Source organism: Mastacembelus armatus, chromosome 2 (assembly GCF_900324485.2).
Source record: "Mastacembelus armatus chromosome 2, fMasArm1.2, whole genome shotgun sequence".
Lineage (NCBI taxonomy): Eukaryota > Metazoa > Chordata > Actinopteri > Synbranchiformes > Mastacembelidae > Mastacembelus > Mastacembelus armatus.
Window position 1 is genome coordinate 6,186,950 of NC_046634.1, and position 24,517 is coordinate 6,211,466.

The following is a 24,517-nucleotide window of genomic DNA, read 5'->3' on the forward strand; positions in this document are numbered from 1 at the left end:
TACTAGGCTACACTCTTTGTCATCATGATCATCATAATGATGTAATATTATTGCACATGCAGATCAGATAAACATTAATCAATCATCTAAACTCAAGTACTGATCATGAAGTTGCTAACCAAACCTTGGTAACTAAGCTTAGGTCCAAAACAGTCATTAAATATAGGATAATGCTTGTTTTAGTTTTTCAGAAAATTCTAATATGGATAATCCAACCTGCAGTGAAAAATCTCAAACAATAAGATGGAGGGTTTGCTATAAATAACCTCTAAAATAAATAAAAAGCTGATAAAAGAAGTGTGGCTGAGGGTTAAAGAGAAAAACAATATTTCAAAGGGACACACTCACCTCTCAATCTCATCTTCTCTATTCAGGATCTCCATGAGACTGTCCTTGAGTCGCAGATAGGTGAAACCGAGCCTACGGCACAGAGTGGCACATTGTTATTGGAAATGCAGTGAATGAACTGAAATGAAATGTGAGTGAAAACAGGTAGAGACACTAAATGTGTCTGAATACTCTATGCGCAGATAGCTGTATTCAAGTATGAGGACCAGTAAGAGTATACAGTTTGAGTTTGTTAGATGAAACATACTGGGTGACAAATAAGGACAAATGATAAACATCCATCTATTATCTATACCCGCTTTTCCCATTTAGGGTCACAGGGATCTGCTGGAGCCTATCCCAGCTCTCTTTGGGTGAAAGACAGGGGTACACCCTGGACATGTCACCAGCAAATGATAAACTATATACTATAACTGTATATGCCTTCATCTTTTACCAAGTTAACACAGAGGTGTTTTTGGTTTTATTTTTCAAAAAACTAGCAACTCTGAAATAGATATAAACATACAAGTCGCTTCGCTGTATAAGTCAGAGGACAAGCCAGAGGAATAAAAAAAAAAAAAACACGTGACATGCTTTCAAAGACTGATTGGTTGGTTAAGACCTGGTTTTAGGTTTAAAGTTAGAAGTAGGTTTAGGTTAGGAAGGCATTGAGGATTATTGTAATTGATATCCTGCCCATGAGTGTCCTCAACAAAGACAGCTGTGGCCGTGCCCTCTACCTCTTCATGCCCTCCACCAGCGCCACCTCATCAGGAGATGAAGAGATGTATAACGACGTGGATTTTCCCTGGTGGATGCCATGTTTGATCCCGTCCACTGTCTCTTCCTCCTTCACCTGCACTGTGTGGCACAAACACAGCGCCCGGAAAAACAGCTCCTCATGCTCCTGTGTGGACGACCAGGTGTTACCCTTACACACAGTCACACTACACATAAATTCATTCAAACTACGCTATGCTCACCCTGGCCTCAGGACCTGGCGATGTGTCGATCATATCCATACTAGCTGCACCAGGTATAACCTGACAGCAAAACAGATCAGTTAAATATAATAAATAACAATTACAGATTTAGAGTACTGAATACAGGACATAGAAAATGACAACAGAAAACAATTCACTTAAAAAGCTAAAAGCATGTTCTGAATAAAAATATGCATGAAGCAGAATACAAATATATAAAAATATGAAAACAACTGAATATACTTCATAATATAAAACATACTACTAGTGTGTGTTTATTGACAAATTCCACATGAGCTGAATGTCACAAGATCACAAAAGCAATTAAGAACTGTGGATAAAGGCCTATGTATCCATCCATGGTGTCGTTACCTGGCCATTGCAGATCGCATGAGGTACGTAAACGTGTCCGTCCACACAGCACTCTATAAACTCCATGTTGTTCTCTGTCAGAGTCCCTGTCTTGTCTGTAAACACATATTCCACCTGGAAAAGAGCAGGATATATGTTATGTGTATTTGTTGGGCTGTTTTAATTGAAATTCAATTTTTTAAAATTTGCATTCCAGGTTTTTCAATTTCACCTGCCCCAGCTCCTCATTCAGGTCTGATGTGTTGACCATAGCTCTCTCTCCGAGCTCCTCGTCAAACATATCATCATCCCACATGATGAAGTAGGAGCCCAGAAACTTCTGCATCTCCACAGTGACATACATGGAGACAGGAATGATGTAATTGAAAAGAACCATGAAGGCCAAGAAGTCTGTGAATGCCCGGATCAGCTGAGGACGAAGAGCGCAAGAAGGTGAACAAAAGATCAAGAAAATTAATTTTGTTCCCGAGTGCAGGGCTGTAATTAAGACTCACAACATGTCTCTGTCTCTCTGCTTCTGTCCTCTGGTTGAACCATGGCTCGTCTCTGTTGGGGTCGGCCTGCCACACGTACTTCAGCGCTGTGTTGATGAGGGCCTTGCTGATGAGAATGCACAGGTAAACCACCAGGTAGGCATTCATGGACCTGCAGGGGGAGACAAGAAGCAGGAAGTGAGATATTTTACATACTCTTTGTTTATATACTCATGTTTTGGAAAATGGAAGATTTTTTTCTTGTATAGTGTCAGAACACTCAGTGCTCATTACCCTGTACTCCTGCCTACCTGCACACTTAGACTTGGTGGTGCAGAAACTTAATTTGTGTGTTAGTAACGCTTTCAACCCTAAACCCTCTGGATTTATTACATCACTCCTATGATCAAACAAACACAAGTACTGGAGAGTTAAATGAAGTCAGTTTAATGGAAAATTGGATGTATATGCAGTGTAAGCCCAATTATAACAGTAAGTGAATTAAACCAGGCAAACAAAGACTCAAAAACAACAACCTGTACCTGTCAATAGATACTTGTATAAATAAAACAGCTGAGATAAAACATTTATGCTGTGCCAAGCTCATTTTGGCAAATAGAAGACAAATACAATTTCAAATAGTTAATAAGACACAAGAAAGTGTAAATGCAATCCACCTACTGTGGAGTCAGTAATATCTACAGGCCATCTGGATACGAGATGTATGTCAACGCCAGATGGAAAGAAAGTGATCCAGTTAGTGCCAGAGAGACACAAGGACCCTCAGTCAGTGAATAAATGAAGAAATTAAAAGTGAACAGATGGATGGAAGGATGGGTAAAAAATATAAATGATTATATAAGACAGCATTAATTGAGAGAAAAATATGCCAAAGACTGTAGAATTAGCATGTGGAGGTCAACTGATACTAACAGGTTATATCCATGTGAAACAGAAAGAAAGAGAGAACTTACTTTTCGACTGCAGACCGTTTCTGACACTTGGACTGGTAGTTGAGCGCCATCTTGGTTTCCATGCCAGTGTAGATGGCAACCGCTACAGGTGAACAAACATTAATCCGAAAGTTCAAAACAAGCAGTTAACATGAAAACAACAGTAACAGATATTTTCTAACATATATGAAAGTGTTTGTGTTGATTTTACCGTAGATGTACTCAGTGTTCTTGAGTGTGGCTCCTCGGAGCAGCAGATTCTCTGATCCTAAAGGCCTGCAAACAAACAGCAGCTTATTTAGACTGCAGATGTGGACTTACCCATTACTATCACTGTCAAGGGGTTATAGCTGTATTTATGTTTCCCAGTACTTGACTTGATTAAAATTCAGATATAATGTTTACAACAAGTTATTCAGCAAATAATTTTATGTTTGTTCCTGTTTTAATAAACATGAACTGATGCTTCATTTTAAGGTTACATTACAAAAACAGCTAAACCTTAACTGAACTGTAAAAATCTATAATATTGCTGGAAAATTGAACAGAATGATGCATTACTTTGTAAAAAATCAAAGTAATGGGAATAGTTACATGAAAAGCATTAGAGTATTTTTCTGCTAAAGTAGCAAGTATTTAGGATTTAACTGACTAATTGTAAAACTTTAGCAAAGTTATTCCAGGGGGAAAAAATAATGCCATTCCTGCGGTTTGTAAGGTCCTCAGGTTACCTGGCCACAGGCTCATTTTCCATGTAGATGTTGATGCGACCCACAAATCTGTGCAGGATAGAGACAACAAGAGGAAGTGAGAGAGGACATGTGCAAGAGTTTTCCAACTGTGTGAATGTCTGTGTTGCACTGACTTGTACAGGTCCGGCTGTGGTTGTTCACATTCAATAGTGGCATGGATGGAGTCCACCTCTTTCTCTGTGCTGTAAGCTTTGGTATCCTGAACTGCATAGTATGTCTGGGGAAAATTAAGAAAATCAAAACAGATATAGAGGGAGGAGAATGAAAACAAAGGTTATATGCCTGTGCCACCTGTTTCCCCTCAGACATTATTTTTCTGTCATATAAATGAATAAACACACCTTGTGGCTGCTCTCTCCATCCAGGCTGGCTGTAGTAACATAGCAGGTTCCATCATCTCGAGACGAGGAGAGAAGAATGAGGTCACAGGGAAAAGTCTCATCTTCTTTCACCAAGACAACATCTCCAACCTGAGACACACAAAGAAGAGCCATGCCATTATTATTGGAAAACTATTGGGTTTTTAAAAAGGTCTATAAACTGTAACCCTTACAAACAATGATTCTGAGATTTTAAACAGGTTTCTATTTCAATGTTTGAATACTCGTTAACCAAATGACTACAATTAATCTAGAAGTGCTTGCATATTGAAATTTATTTCAGGCCACCAATACAACATGGGCTAGTTTGTCTCTACCCTTTGAATTGTGGAGCTGCACTAGCATCTTCAGTTTAATATTCTATATTTTACATAAAGAGGAGAAAGACTGTACTGGATTTCCTATGGGCACTGAATGAAAAATAAAAACCACTAGAATTAGAGTCTTTGAGGATACCATGGCACTTATCCCATTGGTATTACTAATGCACTTTTCCTAACAAGCTAACCTTCTGCTTTGCCACCTGCAAAGCTCTGAAGTTCAGCCAACAGTCACAAACATTTGTTCTGTCACAGGACTGATGATCCTGCAACAGATCCTCTGCAGCTGTTTCTTAGCTCTGTTTTCACTCTGAGTATATTATACAGCATATGTTAATGTAATAGATTTAAAAACGACATTGCATTCAATGTGACCATTGCGCAGGCGCGCGCGCGCACACACGCACGCACACACACATGCACGCGCACGCACACACACGCACACACACGCACACACACACACACACACACACACACACACACACAGCTTAGTAGCAGGAAAATCCCTCAGCATGAGCCAAACAAATGGAGGTTATGTGGGGTGACAGTGATTTATCTAATGACTCACAAACACACACATACCTTGAGCTTGCGACTTTGTTTGCGAACCACTTTTCCGTGCTGCACCACGTGGACAGGACACTGGTTGACAGCATTGTCTGCTTTATGTCTCAGCCAGTCCTCATAACCCTGACAGAGAGTAAGGCACGAAGTGATAAGGTCTGTGTAGGTTTTACTAGCACAGTAGTGTTTAATGTCAGTGCCTATGAAGCAAACGTAGTAAAATCAGACTGGTCATGATACCCTCAGGCCTCACCTGTTTAATGGCAGTCACTGTGATGACAAAGAAAAGCGGAAGTCCACTGGTGATTGGACTGGTGGGAGTATCAATGATCAGCTGAAGTCACAACACACACACACAAGTAACTGAATAAGTGAACACAAATTTAGGGCAGAAGAATACTTTAAAATGACAGACAGCATCTAAGATCAATATCAATCCTCTCTCCTCCTATTCTCAGAGATTGCTTAATTGATTATACTGGATGAACCTTCATATATACATTCATACTACACTATTAGAAGCATGGGACTATAGTGAGCAATGTAATAAAACAATGTGAGCCAGTGTGAAGAAAAACTGCCTCTTACCTGAACCAGAAATATGATGAGAAAGTAGAAGTTGGCAACTCTCCTAAACTGCTCGAACATATTCTTTGGGATGAAGTTCCAAAATGTGTACTGGAAACATGAGACAGTGTTACATCAAACAATACACTGATTGTCAGCACAAAATGGGAGCCATTGTGTTATCTGTGACAATATTAATGACATGAAGACAATGGAAGGGTTTTGTTTTTTAAGAATTTATTGAATTATTTTTGCTCTTTGAGTGCACATGTGGGAGTTTTCCCTGACCTTGGACGAAACTATTCTGTTGTCAGGAAATCTTTGCTGTATGAAGGCCTCAGTTCCTGGGGGGGGCTCCTTGTGTCCAATGTAAACTGTCCTGCTGTCCACCCAGTTCTCCTCACCAACACACTGCGTGGAAAAACAAAACAAGCTTAGTGCTGGAGCATTAACATAGTTGCATTCTGTCAGTGATATACTATACAATTAACTGCAGAGGTTTTCATGGGAAATTAGGCAAATATTTACATTAAAACACACACACACACACAAAATCACAAACCTTCTAAAGACCAATAATAGAATACTGTATGCTGAGTGTGTGTAACATAGATTCACAGATGTTTACAGAGGGTTAGAATGAATGAGAAATTTTTCTTCAATGAATGGGAGCTTTTGTTACCACAATACAAACATGTGACTCACACTGGAATGCAGTACACACACAGACACAACCACAAACACACACACCCACACCCACACAGACACTTCCTCATACATATTCACAGACTGATAAGAGACCTGATTTTTTTTCTCTGTAGGTTTCAAATTAAAATCAATAAAGCTGATTTTGCGAAAAAAAAGATACTTCTGAATTCATATCAAATAAAACAACTTCAATTTAATAAAGTGATTTCATTCATTCTTTCCATTTCTCAAAAACCCTGACAGTTTTGCTGCATTGCTCTGACAAACAGGTACAGTTCCTGACCGCTTCTTGTTAATGTCAGATTGGTTCATGGTTTTTCCAGAGTATCAGATTTGGTTAAATGAGATACATAGTAACACATAAAAACTACATAGAAAGGGGGAGGCTGCTGGGCTGATACTAATCCTCCAGTTAAACCTGAAACATGCGAGTCAGATCTTTGGGCTCAAAGTACTTCAGGTATTTTAGGGTGGGGCATGCAACAAAAACGCTTGTTTGGAATCAGAGTGGGGGTCTACTGCTTTTATAATTCCTGACACTATTTGTTTTGACATGCAATTTGGAAATGTTTTAAGATGACAATGGTCATCAACAGCTTCAGTCAAACAAGGGTTTTAATGATGTCCAGTGGACATTCATGTCATAGCAGGCAGTAGCCCTCCTTAACCACTTGGTCATTTTCAACTGTAGTAAACGGAATACTAGGCAGGCCTGGACGAGCCAGCTGAACTCTAAACACAGCTAATCCTCTCCCTCCTTCTGTTCTCGCTTGTTTGTTTTCTTTCAGTCAGGGAGAATCTTCTATACATGACCAAAGCCCTGCTGCAAATCACAGCAATCATAACAAATAATCATGGTGTTAGTTTTTTAATTCATCACTAATAGCCCGTATACACACAGACACACATTCACACATGCTAACAAGAGGTGACAGTAATCTGTGGCCGGTGAATGAGATTGAGTGTCAAGAGGCTGCATGGCCCAGTTTCTATACTCTCCCTATTCCTCTGCATCTCTCATAGTCACACACAGTAACTGTTAACTCGCTGCTCTAAGATGATGTTGAAGATGGAAAGCTATTTATATCCTGTGACCTCCAGTTATCTATGGGAAGCACAAAAAAAGGGAAAACTGATATGAAACTGTACCGTTACAGTCTTCACTGGCCTCTTTACCTTTCTTTAGGCCAGAACTGAGACTGATTTTTGTGCTGCTATTACAATCAGCTCAGGTTATGTGTTTCCTGTAAACAGTTATAAAAGTATAATCAATCTAACATCACATCCATCATTTAAGAGGAGGACCACACTAACTGGCTGATATCTGATTTGCAGTGAAGGATGAGATAAATGAAAACCAGATACCGCCGACCACTTGCCAACTCCACCGCCCACACAGTGTTAATGTTCCTCTTCTTCTCCCCCACCTGCCTGTGCCGTCTGCTTCACCTAACACATTTCTTACACACTTCCTGAAGGTACAGCTATGTACACATACATGCTGGTGTACTATTGTGAGTTGTGAAATATCACTTCAGTACTTAAACTTTGCTTTTTCCTTCTTATGCAAGTTTGCAGAAACATGTAATGATAATCCTGTGTTTGTACTGTGTGTCAGAACAAATATGTACTAGAACAATAAGAAGAACCCGTATGAACATCATGTACCTGTGTTGGTCAGATACGGTGGAAACAGATGGCACTGACTGAGAATTAGTGGGCCTCCTCTCTTACTGTCATCTCCTCCATTTTGCCTGTAATGCAGCTTTACTGTTTTTTTTTAGCTCTTTTCTTTCCATCTCTCACCACAACCTGGATGGCCTCTAAACCGACCATCTCTCTCATATCGATTATGTTTAGCTTTCATCCGTATTCGGGCTTTTTACATGAAAGCCTTTCTCTGTTTAATCAAATGAAACAGCATCTTTACAAAATAAAAGCTTGGCTTATAAAATAAACCTGAACTGTATGAGGTTGGGCCTTTAGCCTTTGAATGTAACTCTAGACTTTGGGCTATTCTGGACCTTGATAATCACTGTTAGTGGCGTTTCATCTTTCAGGACGCGGCAGGTTTCAGAGGCGTATTTATAGTTGGAAGGGAAACATTTGTGGTCAGGAGAGAAGGATGGAGAGCTTTTGCAGGCTTTGTTTCTGTCTGTCTCACTCAGCACCCACATCCACTTTCCTTAAAGCCACGTTAGTAGAAAGCACAGGAAGCCTTTCAGGGATCACACACACTCGCACACATCCCTGTAACATCAAACATGTATGAGAGCAGCACACAGTACAATGACACTCTACGCTACCCCTGTAGTCACTGGTCCGCAGGATATATTTAGACGAGCAGACAGGCTTCACTTCTGTTCTTTTGTCACTTGTGTAATGTGTGTGTTAAGTTTTTCCCATGCTTTTTAACGTCATCCACAATGAGAAGAATATAGTTTGGGTAAAATTTCTTTTAAAATTTAGAGTGAGATCTACCCCCTGAAGATCTTCATGTCTACAGGTAAGATTACATATATTACATAGATTACTGTACCTGTGTATCTGTCTGTACCCCTAGTCCTCATGCCCTCATGTTACTTTCTGCATTTCAGTTTCTCAGTTAAATTAAAAATGTTAGTGATATAGAAGTTTAAAAGAAACCTGTGAATCCCATGAAACACAAACCTTAAATCTGTCAACACAGTGGTGCTTTAAAATCACACTTGTTATTCCTACATGACCTGGAATTACACCCAGACACTGAATACCCACTGTGACCAGAAACACAGGACCATATTGTAAACAGGAAGTGCTGGACCCACCCACTCACACAGAGGACGGACAAATCCTGAAACAAACTCAACCCTGCCCGGACCACCAGAGACAGAAAGATTCGGGAACAGGAGGAGCTGAAAGAACAATATTTGATGTGGTGCAATGGAGGCATGTGTGTGCTGGGCAGCTAGGAGATGTGATGTGACGATTACAGATTACAAAATAGATCTGACTCTGATCAAAGATGCACAGAATTCTTCTAAAATTCCTATTTTTGATGTTCATTTTTGAAATTCAGTCCCCAGCTGGTCAAACACAAAAATCCATCACTATACTGCACACAACTCAGAGCTGCATTTACTGATATATTTAGACACACACCAGCACATCACATACCCAAAGCAATAAAAGAACACTGTACAGTAATTATGCTAACCAAAAATGTTCAAATGTGAAATACTGTTCACATTTAAAAGACTTGTGTCAGGTCATTTACATAAGGATCCATACTAAAACATCTGAACAACAAGAAAATTGCAAAATAGCTATTTCTTCATAATATTTCAATGATGAACAAGAGCAAGACTGACCACATCTGGTATGGAGTGAAACAGATGTTTTTCTGATGGCTCCCAGCTGGTTAAACCTCCATTCAGCTGAACTGAATTGACGAATTAGCAGTGCATAATCACTGAACAATAAAACAGTGATTTTAACAGTGATTTGATTATATTGGCCAATGCTGCTGCACTAACAAGTAGTCTGAGAAAACTTAACAGAAATCATACAATGATGACATGTAATGTATTTGGCACGTAGCTATACTGAGGTGATTTTAGCTTTAATGGTAAACAGCTATGTGACCAGAGGTCTGTTTTACAAAAATGTCCAACATGCATTTTGAGATTTATCCAGTATATTTTGATTTGAAGTGTAGGAAGAATCTATTGCCTCTGTGCAGTTTTTGTGCCTGTTGAAGGAAATAAGGTTTTGCTTATCTGAACTGAGGGTTTAAGGACAGAGCCCTTTGATGCAAGTTTGTTATTTATGATTTTGGGCTATATACAAAAAATTAAATTTTACTGAACATGACGAAACCTAAACATGAAACATGTTAATGTTTCAGAGTTTCACATATAAGTTTACTGTACAAAATTCAGACTCGAGAAAGCAGCTACACAACATAGTGTTAGAGTTAATGCTGTATGATGCCTGGAAAATAAAGATAACATTTAACAGACACTGCAAGCAGGGAAGAGGAATCACTGCAACACATACAGATCACTATTGTTTGTCTGCAGCTTCACAGGCTGAGCTGTTGTTTCGACTGATGACCAATCCCAAAATATTTTATCTCCCGCTGCAACAGGCAGTGCTGAAAATGAGTCAACAAAAGCAATGAACAACCTGCTTTCTGTGATACTGCTAATGGACACACATGTGCCTTTCACACACTTTTGCATTCAGTTCTGTGTCATATATCAGGTTTGCATGTGCAAACACTATCAAACAGATGCCACATGACTGTGTGAGCCGTGGAGATAAGGGAAATCTTGTCTCCTTTCCTAAATCACTAGGAATTAAACACAGTCATACCATGTGTGTGTGAGTGTGTGTGAGTGCGCCTGTGGACCAAACACATAGAGACAGAGGGAGATGCTCAGGTTAACTTGCAGTCTCTGTGTTTATTCTCAGTACTAAGAGCATAATGAGAAAATGCTTTAGAAAAGCTTTTTCACCACTCAAGACTTTAAAAAGGAACTGGAGCAGAGAATATATATTAGCTTATGTTTTATATGCACCTGGAGATCTAGTGTTGTTTGTCAGCTGGTAGGCCTGGGAGGAGTCCAACTGCTGCAACACCCACACAGATGAACCACAACACAAATGATACAGGAGGATTATAGATTTAAAGTCAATCCACCTATTCTGTGTTAAGTTATTTTTTATGTGTGATATTCTGATAAAAGTCCTGATAAATGTGTGTGACTGTGTGTGTGTTACCTGAGTCACAGATTAAATACCAGCTGTGCTACCCATCTGTCACTATGTCAATCAACCTCATCCAGGCTAGCAGGCCAGATCAAAATGAGGTAAGGTTAAATCCTCCACCTCCATCTTTACACACCACATTTCACCCTTTAACCATGACAGTGTGTTCTCAGTGTGTTAATGGTCAAAAAGCAGTTTGTCTGAAAAGCTGCAGAAGCTTTTCATGACCATCTGCAGCCAATCAGAGTTCATGATGCTTTTAAATTCAGCTTGGAGCCAGACAATGAGATGAGAAATAAAAACAGTGTTTTATATGCAGCTACATTATAAATAGCAACTTAGGACCGGCCAAAACGTATGTACTTTTCCAAATCTTTCTATCTGCATTAGTACAAAACTCAAAACTCACACACCCACATTGCTGGCCTGATCAAATCAGAGCACTGCTGATGTAAATCAGGGTCAGATACTTTTATGATTCAGAAATTATGCTGGTACACGTATAATGGTATGTGAAACAACAATTAGTCTGAGGGAAAACTCTACCACTGCGTGTACTTACAAGCCCTGAAAATAATGAACAACTGAGTATGGTGCTGTATTCAGGAGGGAGAAAAACCCACTGAGCATTTGATGAAATATCAGAATAAAATTAAGTTACCACTCAATGACCTGTCAATGTTTAATTAAAAACAAGTAACTCATTTCTAGTTAACAATTTCAGCTTATTTTTTCTATTGGTACTGCTTAGTGCTATTATTACTGCAACACCTTCTCCTCTGCTGCAAGTTCTGCTCTTACTGTAACTGTTAATGTGTTTATTTAGCCTGCATTTGCTACCTGAATATAAATACAGTTTATTTGCTGCAAGAACCAACCAATAAAACCAGAGTAAACTGCCACAATCAGCAACTCTGCTCAATAACAACTTAACTTAACCTTCCATTCATTCTCTACATGGAAAGGCATCGTGCTGCAGGAAGAGTCCAGAGTAATTTTGGCTGAAATTACAGCATTTTGTCTGAATTAGCATCAAATCTGCTTAAAATCCTCATTATAATATGGTCGATATATATCAGCATTATTACTTAAAAAAATCATGTCCTATTCATGCAGAAAAGACAAACATTTAGATGCTTCTGGCAATGACTGCAATGACAAAACTACATTTATTATATTTCGAACTGTGGCTATTATTGTAAGCAATAATGTGAAGCCTGTAAGTATGTGAGGGAAAACAGCCGGAGTGTGGGCTCTCTGGAGCTCAGCCGTCACTAAGATGCAATGAGCTGAAATAGACATTCACCTGTTTCCATTACCTATGTGGGTCAGCAGACAATGGTACAGCTGCATGTGTGAGAGTGTGCTGGTTTGTATTAGGTACGGAAGTTTCAAACGCTGTGTAAGTTTCAAGAGGTGATAAATAAATAATATGATTCATTATTAACAAGCACTAGTTGTGTATGATTTTGTATCAACGGTTTGCCACAGCCTGTCCTGTATCTCTATTATTTGGTGGTTCAATGACACTCATCTTTTAAAAGGATGTATACAGCTTAATCTTATCTTCAGCACAAACACAGATGGATGGACATAGATACATGACTGCTTCATTATGTTTTTTCACAGAGGTGGTGTTATCTTTGTACCCCCACAAACATCACTCCCACAGAGCAAACCCATCCTGCTGAATCACTGTTTCCCCTCTTTGATAAACTATTGAAAGTGGGAGAGAAATGGGACAGAAGAGGCAGTGGATATGAGAGAAGAGGTGTAACCTCAGTCAGCTATACAGAGAAATTCATTAGCCTGGTTTCCACGGAGCAGATCTCAGTAGGGAGCTAGGATAACATGGCTGATTTACCACATTTACAGCATTGCTTGCATGACTTCTAGCAAAACTACTGCTCTGAAGACCAAAAATACAAATTGTTTGATACACTTTCCCAGTGTATTTTGTTTGTGTCAGAGCTGGAGAACATGTGCAGCCGCAGTAACATTACCCTGATTTGGGTAAGCTTTAAGCTAATTTAATCAGTTGCTGCACTCAGTGAAATAGATGCAAAATAATGCAGGGTAGATCCAAAGAGGGAGGCAGACTGGCTTATAGTTTAATCACTGTGCTTCTTCATTTTCTGGATATGCAGATAATATATTTATCACTGTTCATACTTGCTCCACTATTGAGTGTTACTGTATGAAAAGGACAGACTGGACACTCTTGTTCTCTATCTCTCCTTACTCAGCAAATGAGTAAATGCCAATGACTCAGTTCACCATGAGTCCACTGCCAGTTGCAAATAACACACAGAACATTTCCGGTCTGACTCAGAGTAAAAAAAAAAAAGCACAGTAATGGAAAAGGGCAACTTACTGAAAATGTCCAAAAATGACCAACCTTTCTAGAGTAGCAGTAAACTTTGCTGCGATCATTTCTTAAAGCATAAAAACTCTTCAACCAATACACAAACTAATCCAGTAAAATCAATTCCAGCCATAACCCCAACAACTTTCCTACATTCTCCTACACACACTGTGACTGTTCTCCCCTCAGCGAACTCTTCAGCTGAATGTATCTGTGCTAAGTGCCTGCATTGATCTGCGGACACTCATTGAGCTTTAAATAACTCCAGAGCTGCCATTCAAAGCCACTGAGATGTAACATCAATCAGCTTCTGCAGGGATAGCAACCAAATATCTCATAGATTTGTCAAAATATGGTCATTCTGTGCAGGACATGGTCTGGACAACCGATGAGAACTAGGGATCAGCTATTCTCAAAACATATCAAGGCTGAGCTGTCGCAGGTACAACACAGCTGACAGGAGAGTCAAACACGTGTCAAACAAGCAACATATGTCCAGTCTGCCAAAATAAATGAGTGTGTTAAAATTCTTCTATTTAAGTCGTTTGACCTGTCAAACTAGCTTGCAACAAGATCACATACTAATGGAAGTTTTTGTGCAACCTGTGTACTACTGAACACTCACTGAAACCAGCTCTATGCTCAAAGAAACTGTTCTATTAAATATGCTTATTTGCTTTCTTGGCAAGAGTTAGCGAAGGCTGATACTGCTCTAATGCATATACAGCAAATATAAAGCAACAGCCAAGAGATGGGTTAGGTTACCTTAGCTTAGCATAGTGACTTAAAAACAGGGAGAGAAACCCTGGCTCTATCCACAGGAAACAAAATCGACCCATTAGCATCTCTAAGTATGATGTTTATTTGCTTGTAAGTGGAGAAAATGATGGACTGTTAGCTCACCATCTTGTCAGCCTAGACACATATAAAAAAAGTAAATAAGTGTATAACATGGACATTAGCTGGTGTGTTTTTACCTCACTCCGTTAGTCCTTTCACTTCAATACTTTGCTCTCAGGAGCTCAGACAAATCTACCAAAATGCTTTTAAAACTTTAGATCTCCAATGTGTTTATTTCCCAACTTTTCATTCTCTCTCTTTCTCCTGCTTGTAAATGGGAGCACTTCTCGGACTCCCTAATGTTTGTCCTGCAGGGACACTCCTGCTTAATGGTGTTCATTACACTGTTTGTGTTGCCAGTAATCTTTCCTATAAATGATGCACACACGCACACACACATGTACATGCACACGCATGCGCGCACACACACACACACACACACACACACACAACTAAAAAACATTTATGTAGGCTGTGTCTACACAACTCAGCAATTACATTAGGCTGCAACTAACTACAACTCTATACATCTCCAGTTCATCTCCCATTTACAAATATGAGAATTATAATTTCCCACAGCCCAAGTTGACACACAGATTGCTAATTTTATTCAAGCCACACCTGAAGGTACTGTGTTTACTCTATCATATGTGATCAACAACAGCATGTAAGATGATTAATAGAGAAGCTAAAAGTAAAGAATGTTTCATCTAAAAATGACAAAACAATTAAGTTTTAAAATTAAGGTAAATGAAAATAAAAGGAAGATGTTACCAATAATCAAACTTTAAAATACTGCCCATATAACATGTATTTTGGCTCTGTTAGTCAACGTTCGCATACCGAGCGACTTAGTGACATCCAAACTATAATATATAGATATATAACAGCACTGCTTTACACACATAAATGATATAAGTGCAAACAACACACACTGTTTTTGTAAACTGAATTCAGAAGACTTGAGTGACATCATAGGCCTACCTTACTGCCCACTGAAACTATGCCACAGTGAAGCAAAGCCAGAGAGAGAAAGCAACAAGTCAGAGAGAGTGGATTTAAAAAAGCAGCACAACAAGGCAGTGAAAGAATCTAGGAAATAATGGCTTTACCTGACCCAGCCTCTTCATTCTTACTGTCCTTAGCAGTCCATTCAAACCATGTCAGAAACTGCAGCCATTTTACAGTTGCAGGTCTGGCTGCTACTTGTTGGCATCAGGTCTTTGATGAGGCCTCACTCTGGCTGATTATTCATGTCTGTCTGACCTTTCCTGTCTCTGTCTCCATTCCTTTTCTGTCTGTCTGCCAGCTAAACTGACTCCTCAGTAACCAGTTGGTCTAGGTGGTCCAGGCTCAAGGCTCCAGAGACTCTAAAACGATCACATGATGATCAACTGATAAAGAGCTGGAGTCAAATCCTAATTCAAGTCTCTCCCTGGAGCCTCCCTCTCATTGTTTTTGTTCAGATTCCAGTTAGAGGCAACTTTATAAATGCTTTGCACAATTATTAGTGTTTCCTAACAGGCTGCCATAAGACAATGAAAGATATTTGTTTCAGCTAATGTTTTTTCCTCCCAGTGGAAAACAAAAACGTACTTCAAAAGCACTAATCAATGGTCATGAAATACAACTACAACCGGTAATTCATACTATTCAAGAAACAACAACACATCTTTTGGGGAACTTTCATATAAGCTTGACTATCCATCCATCCATCTTCTATACCCGCTTTTTCCTGAAAGCCAGGGTCACAGGGATCTGCTGGAGCTAAGCTTGACTACAGTTTCTAAATTTTACTGCTCTTTATTGTTGTTTTGATTGTATTTCCATAATGAAAGTCATTTTTACAACTTTCATCTGTCTGTAATGCCAGTTATCTCCTGTGCTGATTACATCTCTGCTGTTGGCTACTCTGGTCTGTTATGTTACATCAGTTAGATACTTACACTCCGCTACACAGCAATACATCATGCTCCGAGGAAGGAGATCTGCATATCTGATATATTCACTTTACAGGATTATTTTATGTTAATTTCAGTTTGGAGGTTTGTCATATTGTGAAATAGAAAAAAAACAACCAACATCTCAAAAAGTTTAGATCACAAACACTTTGAACAACTACCAAACATGCTCATGCTAAATGTAAGAGCCTTCTTAGCCACAACTGTGCTGCATTATATTGAATCTATGTTCTGTTTTTCTGTTGTATTTTTGGACATTAATTCGTTCTGTACTTTGTGCTGCTTTTAGTTCACTTTGTTTCATTGCCTTCAGTTCAACTGAGCTTCACTTCTCTCTGTTTGGTTCTGTTCTTTTCTGTTCTGTCTATTCACGGTGTTTCACTGTCACATGTCTCCATGAATCCTGCTGCCCTTCTATGTCACCTGGGAGGAGAATGTGCGCGCGCGCGCGCGCACGCACACACACACACGCACACACACACACACACACACACACACACACACACACACACACACACACACACACACACAGCAAGTGTGCGATGGTGCAGGAAAGGAGAAAATTCCACATGGTCAGTTGTTCTTCATTATCTCTTTGACAGCCATGAGATTAACAATCCCCCTCTCTCTTTCTGTGCCCTCACTTCTACCACTGACTATTATTGCTGTCTGAACTGACTTTCCTTCTTTTCATTTTGTCTCTCAGCCATGGTCTGTTATTCTTCATCTCTTCCTTCTTTGCCATTTATGGTCCATTGTAGAGACCACGTAGAAACAAAAGAAATGTGTCACTATATTTTTGAAATCAATACAACTTCCTGAAACTCCTCAGCAACAAGTGTGAGTCTCACATCTTAGCAGGAGAGTAACAATCACAGGACAAATCAGAGGGGTGAAGGGAACATAATGGGTTCATGTGGCCCTCATGAGACCAGTCACGTGACTGTGGCCAGTACCATGGTGGAAAAGGATTGAGTGAATGAGATCATAGTTGGATCCTTACAACTAGTACAACACATTTTAAATTGTTTTTGACTGAAGCATTGTAGCATTGAATGCACACTGTATTTCGAATGGGTGCACTGAACAGAAAGCAAGTAAAATATACACAAATGCACCTCACCCCTGGCGGTGGCAGAACAACGTGCTAGTTTGATGTACAAATTCTGGAAGAGGTCCAGTCCACCGAGCACTACATCTACTCCACTCCTCCCACTCATGCTAGCTTTGACTATTTTTAAGCTGAATAGTACAATACGTATGTGACTATTGAACACAACTTAAAACTTCTGTGAAAATTTACAGCAAGAATTGTTCGCAGTCCTTGAACGAGTAGAAAACAAACAACAGCATGACTAAAGTCCAGTATTTACTCTACTGTACCACTGCCACCTTCATGTTGATGGTTTGCCTAAAAGTAAGAGTCATTTGCAAACAAAACAAATCCTTGTACAATAAAAGTGTTATGGCCTCAACTCCTAAAACGATACTGTAAAGAAAAGACATTCACAGGGTTAGACAGACATCTGTATCATGCCCATATCACAATTTATACATAATTAAACCGATGCCAAAACCCAATTCCAAAAACCCTAGTGCTGCTTTTTCGCCTTTACTTCTTTAATTAAATGATCAACACAAGTAACTTAACATGTTTAAAGCTACTGTTCTATTGTTATTCCACTGTCTGCTGTGTCCAAATGGAAAAATGGGGCTCCAGTCCTGAGTTTGCACCATTTGCATTTACTGTTGTGCATCAATCCAGCAGATTTACTACCCAATCCAGCCCTGGGGCACACAACAAAAAAAGTACTGTTGGGCTGCAAATTTAGTGGGGGCTTCTTTTGTTTGTGGCAATTACACTCTAATATTAATGTGGTGATTATTTATTCATGTTAAAACGCAGGACGTGGCACCTCTAAATGATTTTAGTATTGTCTTTTGGGTTCACTCTGAGTAATGCTGCACTCAGAGAGATATACGTAGTTACGTGACCATAGTTCTATTATTTATATCATTCTCCTGTGCATCATCCATGTACAGACATGCTGCTTTTGGCTTTATATTGACAAAGGCCCTTTGGGAGCCATTTCTAACACCTCTTGTTGGTTAATACTGAGACGCTTCTATTCTTCGAGTTTAGCATTAGTAAAAATATATGTATTTAATATTGCATGTCCGTAAAACACATTTCAGAACATTTCAACTTGGCTGAATTGAATAAATGTAGACTTGTCATAGTCCAGTCATGTAGAACCCAAAAATGAATACATCTATAAAGCTCAGTTTGGCTTTAATGTGACAACATGCCATCACAGGTCTATCAGACATTTCCGAGTGCAGTGATCTGTGTGCTCAGTATTATATCACTTGGTGCTGCTCTGCTCTGGCAAACTGACAGTCAGAGGCCTTTAGTGAATGGTACCAACCAAAGTGCATTGATAGAACAATCAATGCTGTTTCATACGCACAAGTTGTTGAACTGCAGAGACCACTTAAACGCTCAACTGTTTCAACTTAATGCTAAAACTTGAGATGCAATTTACCTCCATGCATCATCTGTACTTCCAGGCAATAATAATGGTTTCTATTGTGTCCCTGGGCAACAAATGCACTTCAGGAAAAGCAACTGGATCTTTCATAAGTTGTTGTACCGCAGCTTGCTACACATGTTTGGGCTGCACAAGTGTTCCCTTTGGATGTCACTGAAAAGCTTTTAAGTCTCCCTCTGGAGAACCTGAAGGAACTCCATACTATGTAATAGCCTGCTACCTGTGAAAGGAAACAAGCTCAAATGTAACTATTATTCTCAAAAAACAAAGATAGAATGGATGCAAACAAGGACCATTCATTCTGATGATTACACAACCCCCATATCAGTTTTCACTATTTAAAAAATGAAAGTGTTGTGCAGATGGTACAGAGACAGCAGCAATAATATTACTGACCAAAAAACAAGATTAAAAGCATAAAGCTTTTCCTGTAGTCATTTATGTGGACATGTAGCCTGACAGAAGACTAGAGAGGCATGCTACACAGAAATACATGAACTGATTTAAGCTCCTTCTTGCATTTGAAAGCAGAACTTTGTACACAAAAAGCAGGAAAACAATGTTTGAACTTTATTGTTTCTTTTTACTTCAGCTTTTGCTCATCTTTGCATTGCTACAAGAATTAACTACAAATGATTCCAAGAAGAGGTTAGACATTTCTTATAAAAATTCTGCATTTAGCAAAAGCTGATCTTGGTATAGCACACTGCCCAATTTCACAGGTATAAAGTCATCTCATCACTTCTGTACTAAAGATTCAGAATGAACCCACGCACACTGAGACAAAGCAGAGAATGCAAATACAGGCAAAGTCTGCAAAAAAGAAGACAAACAGTCACTGAAGAAAGTTTGCCTTATGCTGTGAGACAAATATCCATTTTAGCTCCAAAGCTTAGAAAATTCAAAAATGACCATACAGCACCTTCCACTAATATCTAAATGAAAAGTTTCACCAGAGAAGATACCAGAAGAACTGCTCCCATGGCTGAGATAAATAAAAATGATCAGAAAAAGGATATAATAATAACAACTCACTGACATCAATAACATCAAACCAAAACTGCTACGAATAGTTGTCTAGATCTCCATCTAACCATCCATTTTAATTGGACTAACAGGGCGCTCTGAACCACAAATCATCAATTTTTTGCAAAGCGCAAAATTTTGCTCCACATCGTGTGTGAACACAGTTTCAGTCAGTGCAACAAACTAATAATTTGAATAATCAATTGTTTTCTTTAATGTCTTTGCTAATGTCATACAAGGAGAAGAGGAAAATGGGGCTAAATGGTTAAGGGAAAAAGGGGCTGGTGTCTGCAGAGTGCACCATCAGCATTTATGAAGAGGGGGGTGTACACTCTGAATTCACTTCTCTTCCCTCCCTGACATGAGGGCCATGGGGAATGGTGTGTTCCAGCAGTGGGTCGACCAGCTATCATTCCCTCAGACAGGCAGAACATTAAGGTGTACCTGCCCCTCTCAGCACTTTCAGTGGCAACCTGGAGCAATGTTATTATGATGATCCAAGTTCAAACATCATCTCTTTTCGCTCTCTGGGTATGTCTCTCTCTCCCTTTGGCTAGAGCTCTCTATGCACCATTAACCCAGGGCTATCCATCATCTGTCTCCTTGTTCAATGGGCTAAAATACACTGTTAATATTACTGCAACAACACTGATACAAGCCCTAATAGAGCACACACACTTCAGAAGGAACTGTTTGGGCAGTGTGACGAGGACATAAACTGTTTAAAAACATAGGACACAGGAACTTACCCACGTTTAAGTATCATCAAATCATTTTTTACTGTATGTGAAGGAGCATGTGAATGACAATTTTTCTAACATATTAAACGCTGATGTCAGTGGGTCGAAGTTTCCTCATTTTTAAGAGTAATTAAGTCAAGCAAAATTTAAGAAGCTCTGACTTGCAAAATGTTAATTTTTTTCAGGAAAATTTTTGGTTTGTGGTATTTGCCAATTAAAGCTTTATCATGTTGTTAAATTACAACTCTATCTTCACATCTGAAGACCTAGAAATGGCAAATATTTAACAGTTTTGTTGATCCACTAGTCAAGTAATCACCCAATTATAATACATCACAGGAATTTGCCAAATGTGGGTACATAGATACAAATGAAATTAAAATCTGTTTAAAATATTAGAACAATACCCTTATATAACTATAACTGTAAAACTGGTGATTTCTATGGAATCTGTACATTCCTGTTATTTGGCAGATTTATAGCTCTTACATTTCTATGTTAATTAACAACACAGCAGCAGACAGTGAAACTAGCCCCAGACCAAGTGGCTTAGTTAGCCGGTAAATCTTTTAGGTTAAGAGGTTAACCCTGGTGCACTTTGTGGACTGTGGATAGTATGGACAAGCGGCTGTTAAATGATTAGCATGAGGCACTGGGGAAACGTGCTGACATTTTCCTGAGCACACTTCAAAAACTATTATATACCTTTACAATACCATGGTTGTTCTCCAAAATAAAAGACTGCCTTTCCTGAATTCTAAAAAAGCAACTTCAGGGATTAAATCCATTTACATAACACGGGCACATTAAGATACACTTAAGCTGTATAATAACTGAGAGTTAGTAATTTTATCTGTCATAATCACTTTTTGTCTTGTCCTACCTACACCCCCTTCAAGACTCAAGACAATCTTGGAACACCCTTTGGAGTTGGACTAAATTCTGGGCAGTCCCCTGGAAAGAGGAAATATAAACATAATTATTAACTATTTTCTAAAGAGTTTTACCCTTATTTTATTTACTGTATTGAAGGTAAAATTATGCGGAAATTATGGGGGACATCAGAAAAGCCACCAGAGGACAAATGATAAAGAAACAGATGGATGAATTCATGTTTGCTGTGTATAGCTTGGATATTTCAATATAATTAAATATTATTAACATTTAGTTTCTTCTCATTCGCCTGGGGACACCCTGGAATCCCATCAAGCACCCCTGGGTGTCCTGGAACCTCACAGTTAGCAGGCCTGCTGACAAGCTGCATAAACACCACCCCGCTTGTCAGCCAGTATACTTATAAATTATTGACAACAAGACAGCGCCCAGGAGTTCATGTGATCTCCTGTTCTCTGCGTCACCTGACTACTACTGTATTCAGCCTCCCCACTAGTCTGCATGAATTAACAGTAACTCTACAAAGACAACAATGCGCTCAGCAGCCAGTATTCACTACACAAAGCTCAGATAATGCTTCATGTACAGCCTGCAAACTGAAGGAAAACTTATACACTAATAAAGAACATAAGGCAGGTGGACTGAGCAGTAGGAGATCAGTCACTGGCTTAGGTTTAAAAGTATAGCCATTAACTGGATTAAGTGGGTGAAGGTATAGTTAACAGCAGTAACCCTTCAATCCACTATATGAAAGTAGGATGCCAGACAAGGAGAGCGGACAGGCATTTCCTGTCCAGGAATCCAGATTAGTCAGCAGGAGAGGGAAGCGGCCCGCCTGCTTTTTCTGAAATCATCGACAACAGCAGTAACAACTCACGTGTCCTGTTTGCTACAGTGGGTAGGTTAACAAACCCTCTGTCTCCATTGCCATTGGAACTAATTTCAACATCTAAATGTAATGAATTTGCATTATTTTTTAATGACAAGATTCAGGGTATTAAACAAGCGATAAATTGCGCAAGGCAGATACCAACTCTGCAGCCATCCAGGAGACACTTGGTAGAACTGACACACTTTACACCTGTAAATGACATAACAGTTGAAGAGATCCACCTCCAGTCTGCGTTCATCCACCTGTTGCCTCGATGTTTTACCGGCCCATATCAAACCTGCCGTTTTTAAGACAAAATCCTTGAAAAAGTTGTTTACCAATAACTTAACTGACTTTCTCATGCTAAACAACTGTTTTGATGATCTTCAGTCAGGTTTTAGGCCGCATTACAGCACTGAAACTGCACTCATCAAGGTGACAAATGACATTCATCTGAACACTGACGCTGGTAGAGTCTCTGTCTTAGTACTGCTCAATCTAAGTGCTGCTTTTGACACTGTGGACCATGTGATCCTGTTACAAAGGTTAGAGGACTGGATAGGCATCTCTGGTACTGCCCTTAAATGGTTTAAGTCCTATCTTGAAGACAGGTAGTATTTCACTGAAGTTGGTAACTGTCTCAGACCAAATGGCGTTGACATGTGGGGTCCCCCATGAGTCCATCTTGGGAGCCCCTTTGTTCAATCTTTACATGTTTACTTTAGGCCGGTTAATACACAGCAATAATGTGTCTTGCCATAACTACATAACAGATCACTGCGTGGATGCAAAACAACTGTCTCCAAATAAACAGTGACAAGACTGATGTAATCATCTTTGGGCCACAGAAACAAAGAGAAAGTGTCAGCAGTCACCTCGAGTCTCTTTCTCTAAAATTTAAAATCAAGTTAGAAATCTAGGGGTAACCCTGGACTCAGACATGAATTTTAATCGATAACATCGTCAGCATTTTATCATCTCAAAAACATTGCCGGAATCAAAGGGATCATGTCTAAACCAGACTTGGAAAGACTCCTCCATGCATTTATCTCTAGCAGGTTAGATTATTGTAACTGCCTGTTCACCGGCTCTCAAAAAGAGCTGTAAGGCAGCTGCAGTACATTCAGAACGCTGCTGCTCCTGACTAGAACTAGGAAGTACAACCACATTACTCCTGTTCTCAGATCTCTGCACTGGCTTCCTGTCTCTCAAAGAATAGACTTTAAAACAGCCCTGCTTGTGTATAAGTCTCTTCATGGATCAGCACCACATTGCATCTTTGACATGTTGATGCCATATGAACCATCTTAAACGAGATTTATCCAACTATTATTAAACTACTTCAATGTTGTGTTTCATTTGATTCAACATATAAAGTTCAGTACAGTAAATATAGTGCTGTGAATTAGAATCAATAATCTGCTCGTGCTTGTGTATAAGTCTCTTCAAGGCTCAGCTCCACAGTACATCTCTGACATGTTGGTGTCATATGAACCATGTCGGACTCTGAGAACATCAGGGACAGGCCTTCTGCTCGTGCTCAGAGTCAGGACTAAACAGGGAGAAGCAGCGTTTCAGTTTTAACTGGTCTTTTCTTTCTGTAAAGCACTTTGAATTACTCTGTGTATGAATTGTGCTATATAAATAAACTTGCCTTGCCTTTAACTCACTTCCATCTAAACATGACATCTCCAGTTTCTTCTTTCACAGCTACACATTACTGCTGCAACTGTTGATTGTGTATTATAACACTAAATCACATTACGATAGAAAAACACAACAAATTGTAATAAAAACAATGCACAAAGATTAAATTCAACACAGCTAATACCAGGCTCACTGAGCACTATAGTCTTCAGTGCCCTTTACTTAATACAACAAGGACAATTCTTCTTACTCATTTAATTTACAGTGAATGGATAGAAAATCTGAATATAAATAACAGAAATTATTTTTCACTGTAATGATTTAATCAAATAATCATTGCAGCCCTAATGCAAACATATCACTGTGTTGTCAACATCCCTGTAGGCTATTGATTTTTGACTCAAAAAAAATCTCCAATTACCATTTTGTTACCCACACATGAACAACCGTCAGGAAATCTGTAACGC

The 24,517-nt window shown here is 39.2% G+C and overlaps 1 protein-coding gene across 5 annotated transcripts in view; it reads right to left on the reverse strand.

Moving 5' to 3' along the window:
* Positions 1 to 24,517, reverse strand: part of atp11a (ATPase phospholipid transporting 11A) — a 46,907-nt gene that overhangs the window by 14,498 nt on the left and 7,892 nt on the right. For all 5 annotated transcript variants that reach the window (XR_003295387.1, XM_026301549.2, XM_026301548.2 and 2 more), the window contains 15 exons: positions 5,983 to 6,105; positions 5,716 to 5,805; positions 5,381 to 5,461; positions 5,146 to 5,253; positions 4,205 to 4,333; positions 3,977 to 4,080; positions 3,843 to 3,890; positions 3,323 to 3,387; positions 3,133 to 3,214; positions 2,180 to 2,330; positions 1,897 to 2,094; positions 1,686 to 1,799; positions 1,314 to 1,373; positions 1,071 to 1,237; positions 349 to 420 (listed from right to left, as the gene is read on the reverse strand). Coding sequence is in view for 4 of the 5 variants with exons in the window: in XM_026301549.2 (XP_026157334.1) it covers positions 349 to 420; positions 1,071 to 1,237; positions 1,314 to 1,373; positions 1,686 to 1,799; positions 1,897 to 2,094; positions 2,180 to 2,330; positions 3,133 to 3,214; positions 3,323 to 3,387; positions 3,843 to 3,890; positions 3,977 to 4,080; positions 4,205 to 4,333; positions 5,146 to 5,253; positions 5,381 to 5,461; positions 5,716 to 5,805; positions 5,983 to 6,105 (1,592 nt within the window). In the remaining variant the exon portion in view is untranslated. The remainder of the gene's footprint in view (positions 1 to 348; positions 421 to 1,070; positions 1,238 to 1,313; positions 1,374 to 1,685; positions 1,800 to 1,896; positions 2,095 to 2,179; positions 2,331 to 3,132; positions 3,215 to 3,322; positions 3,388 to 3,842; positions 3,891 to 3,976; positions 4,081 to 4,204; positions 4,334 to 5,145; positions 5,254 to 5,380; positions 5,462 to 5,715; positions 5,806 to 5,982; positions 6,106 to 24,517) is intronic.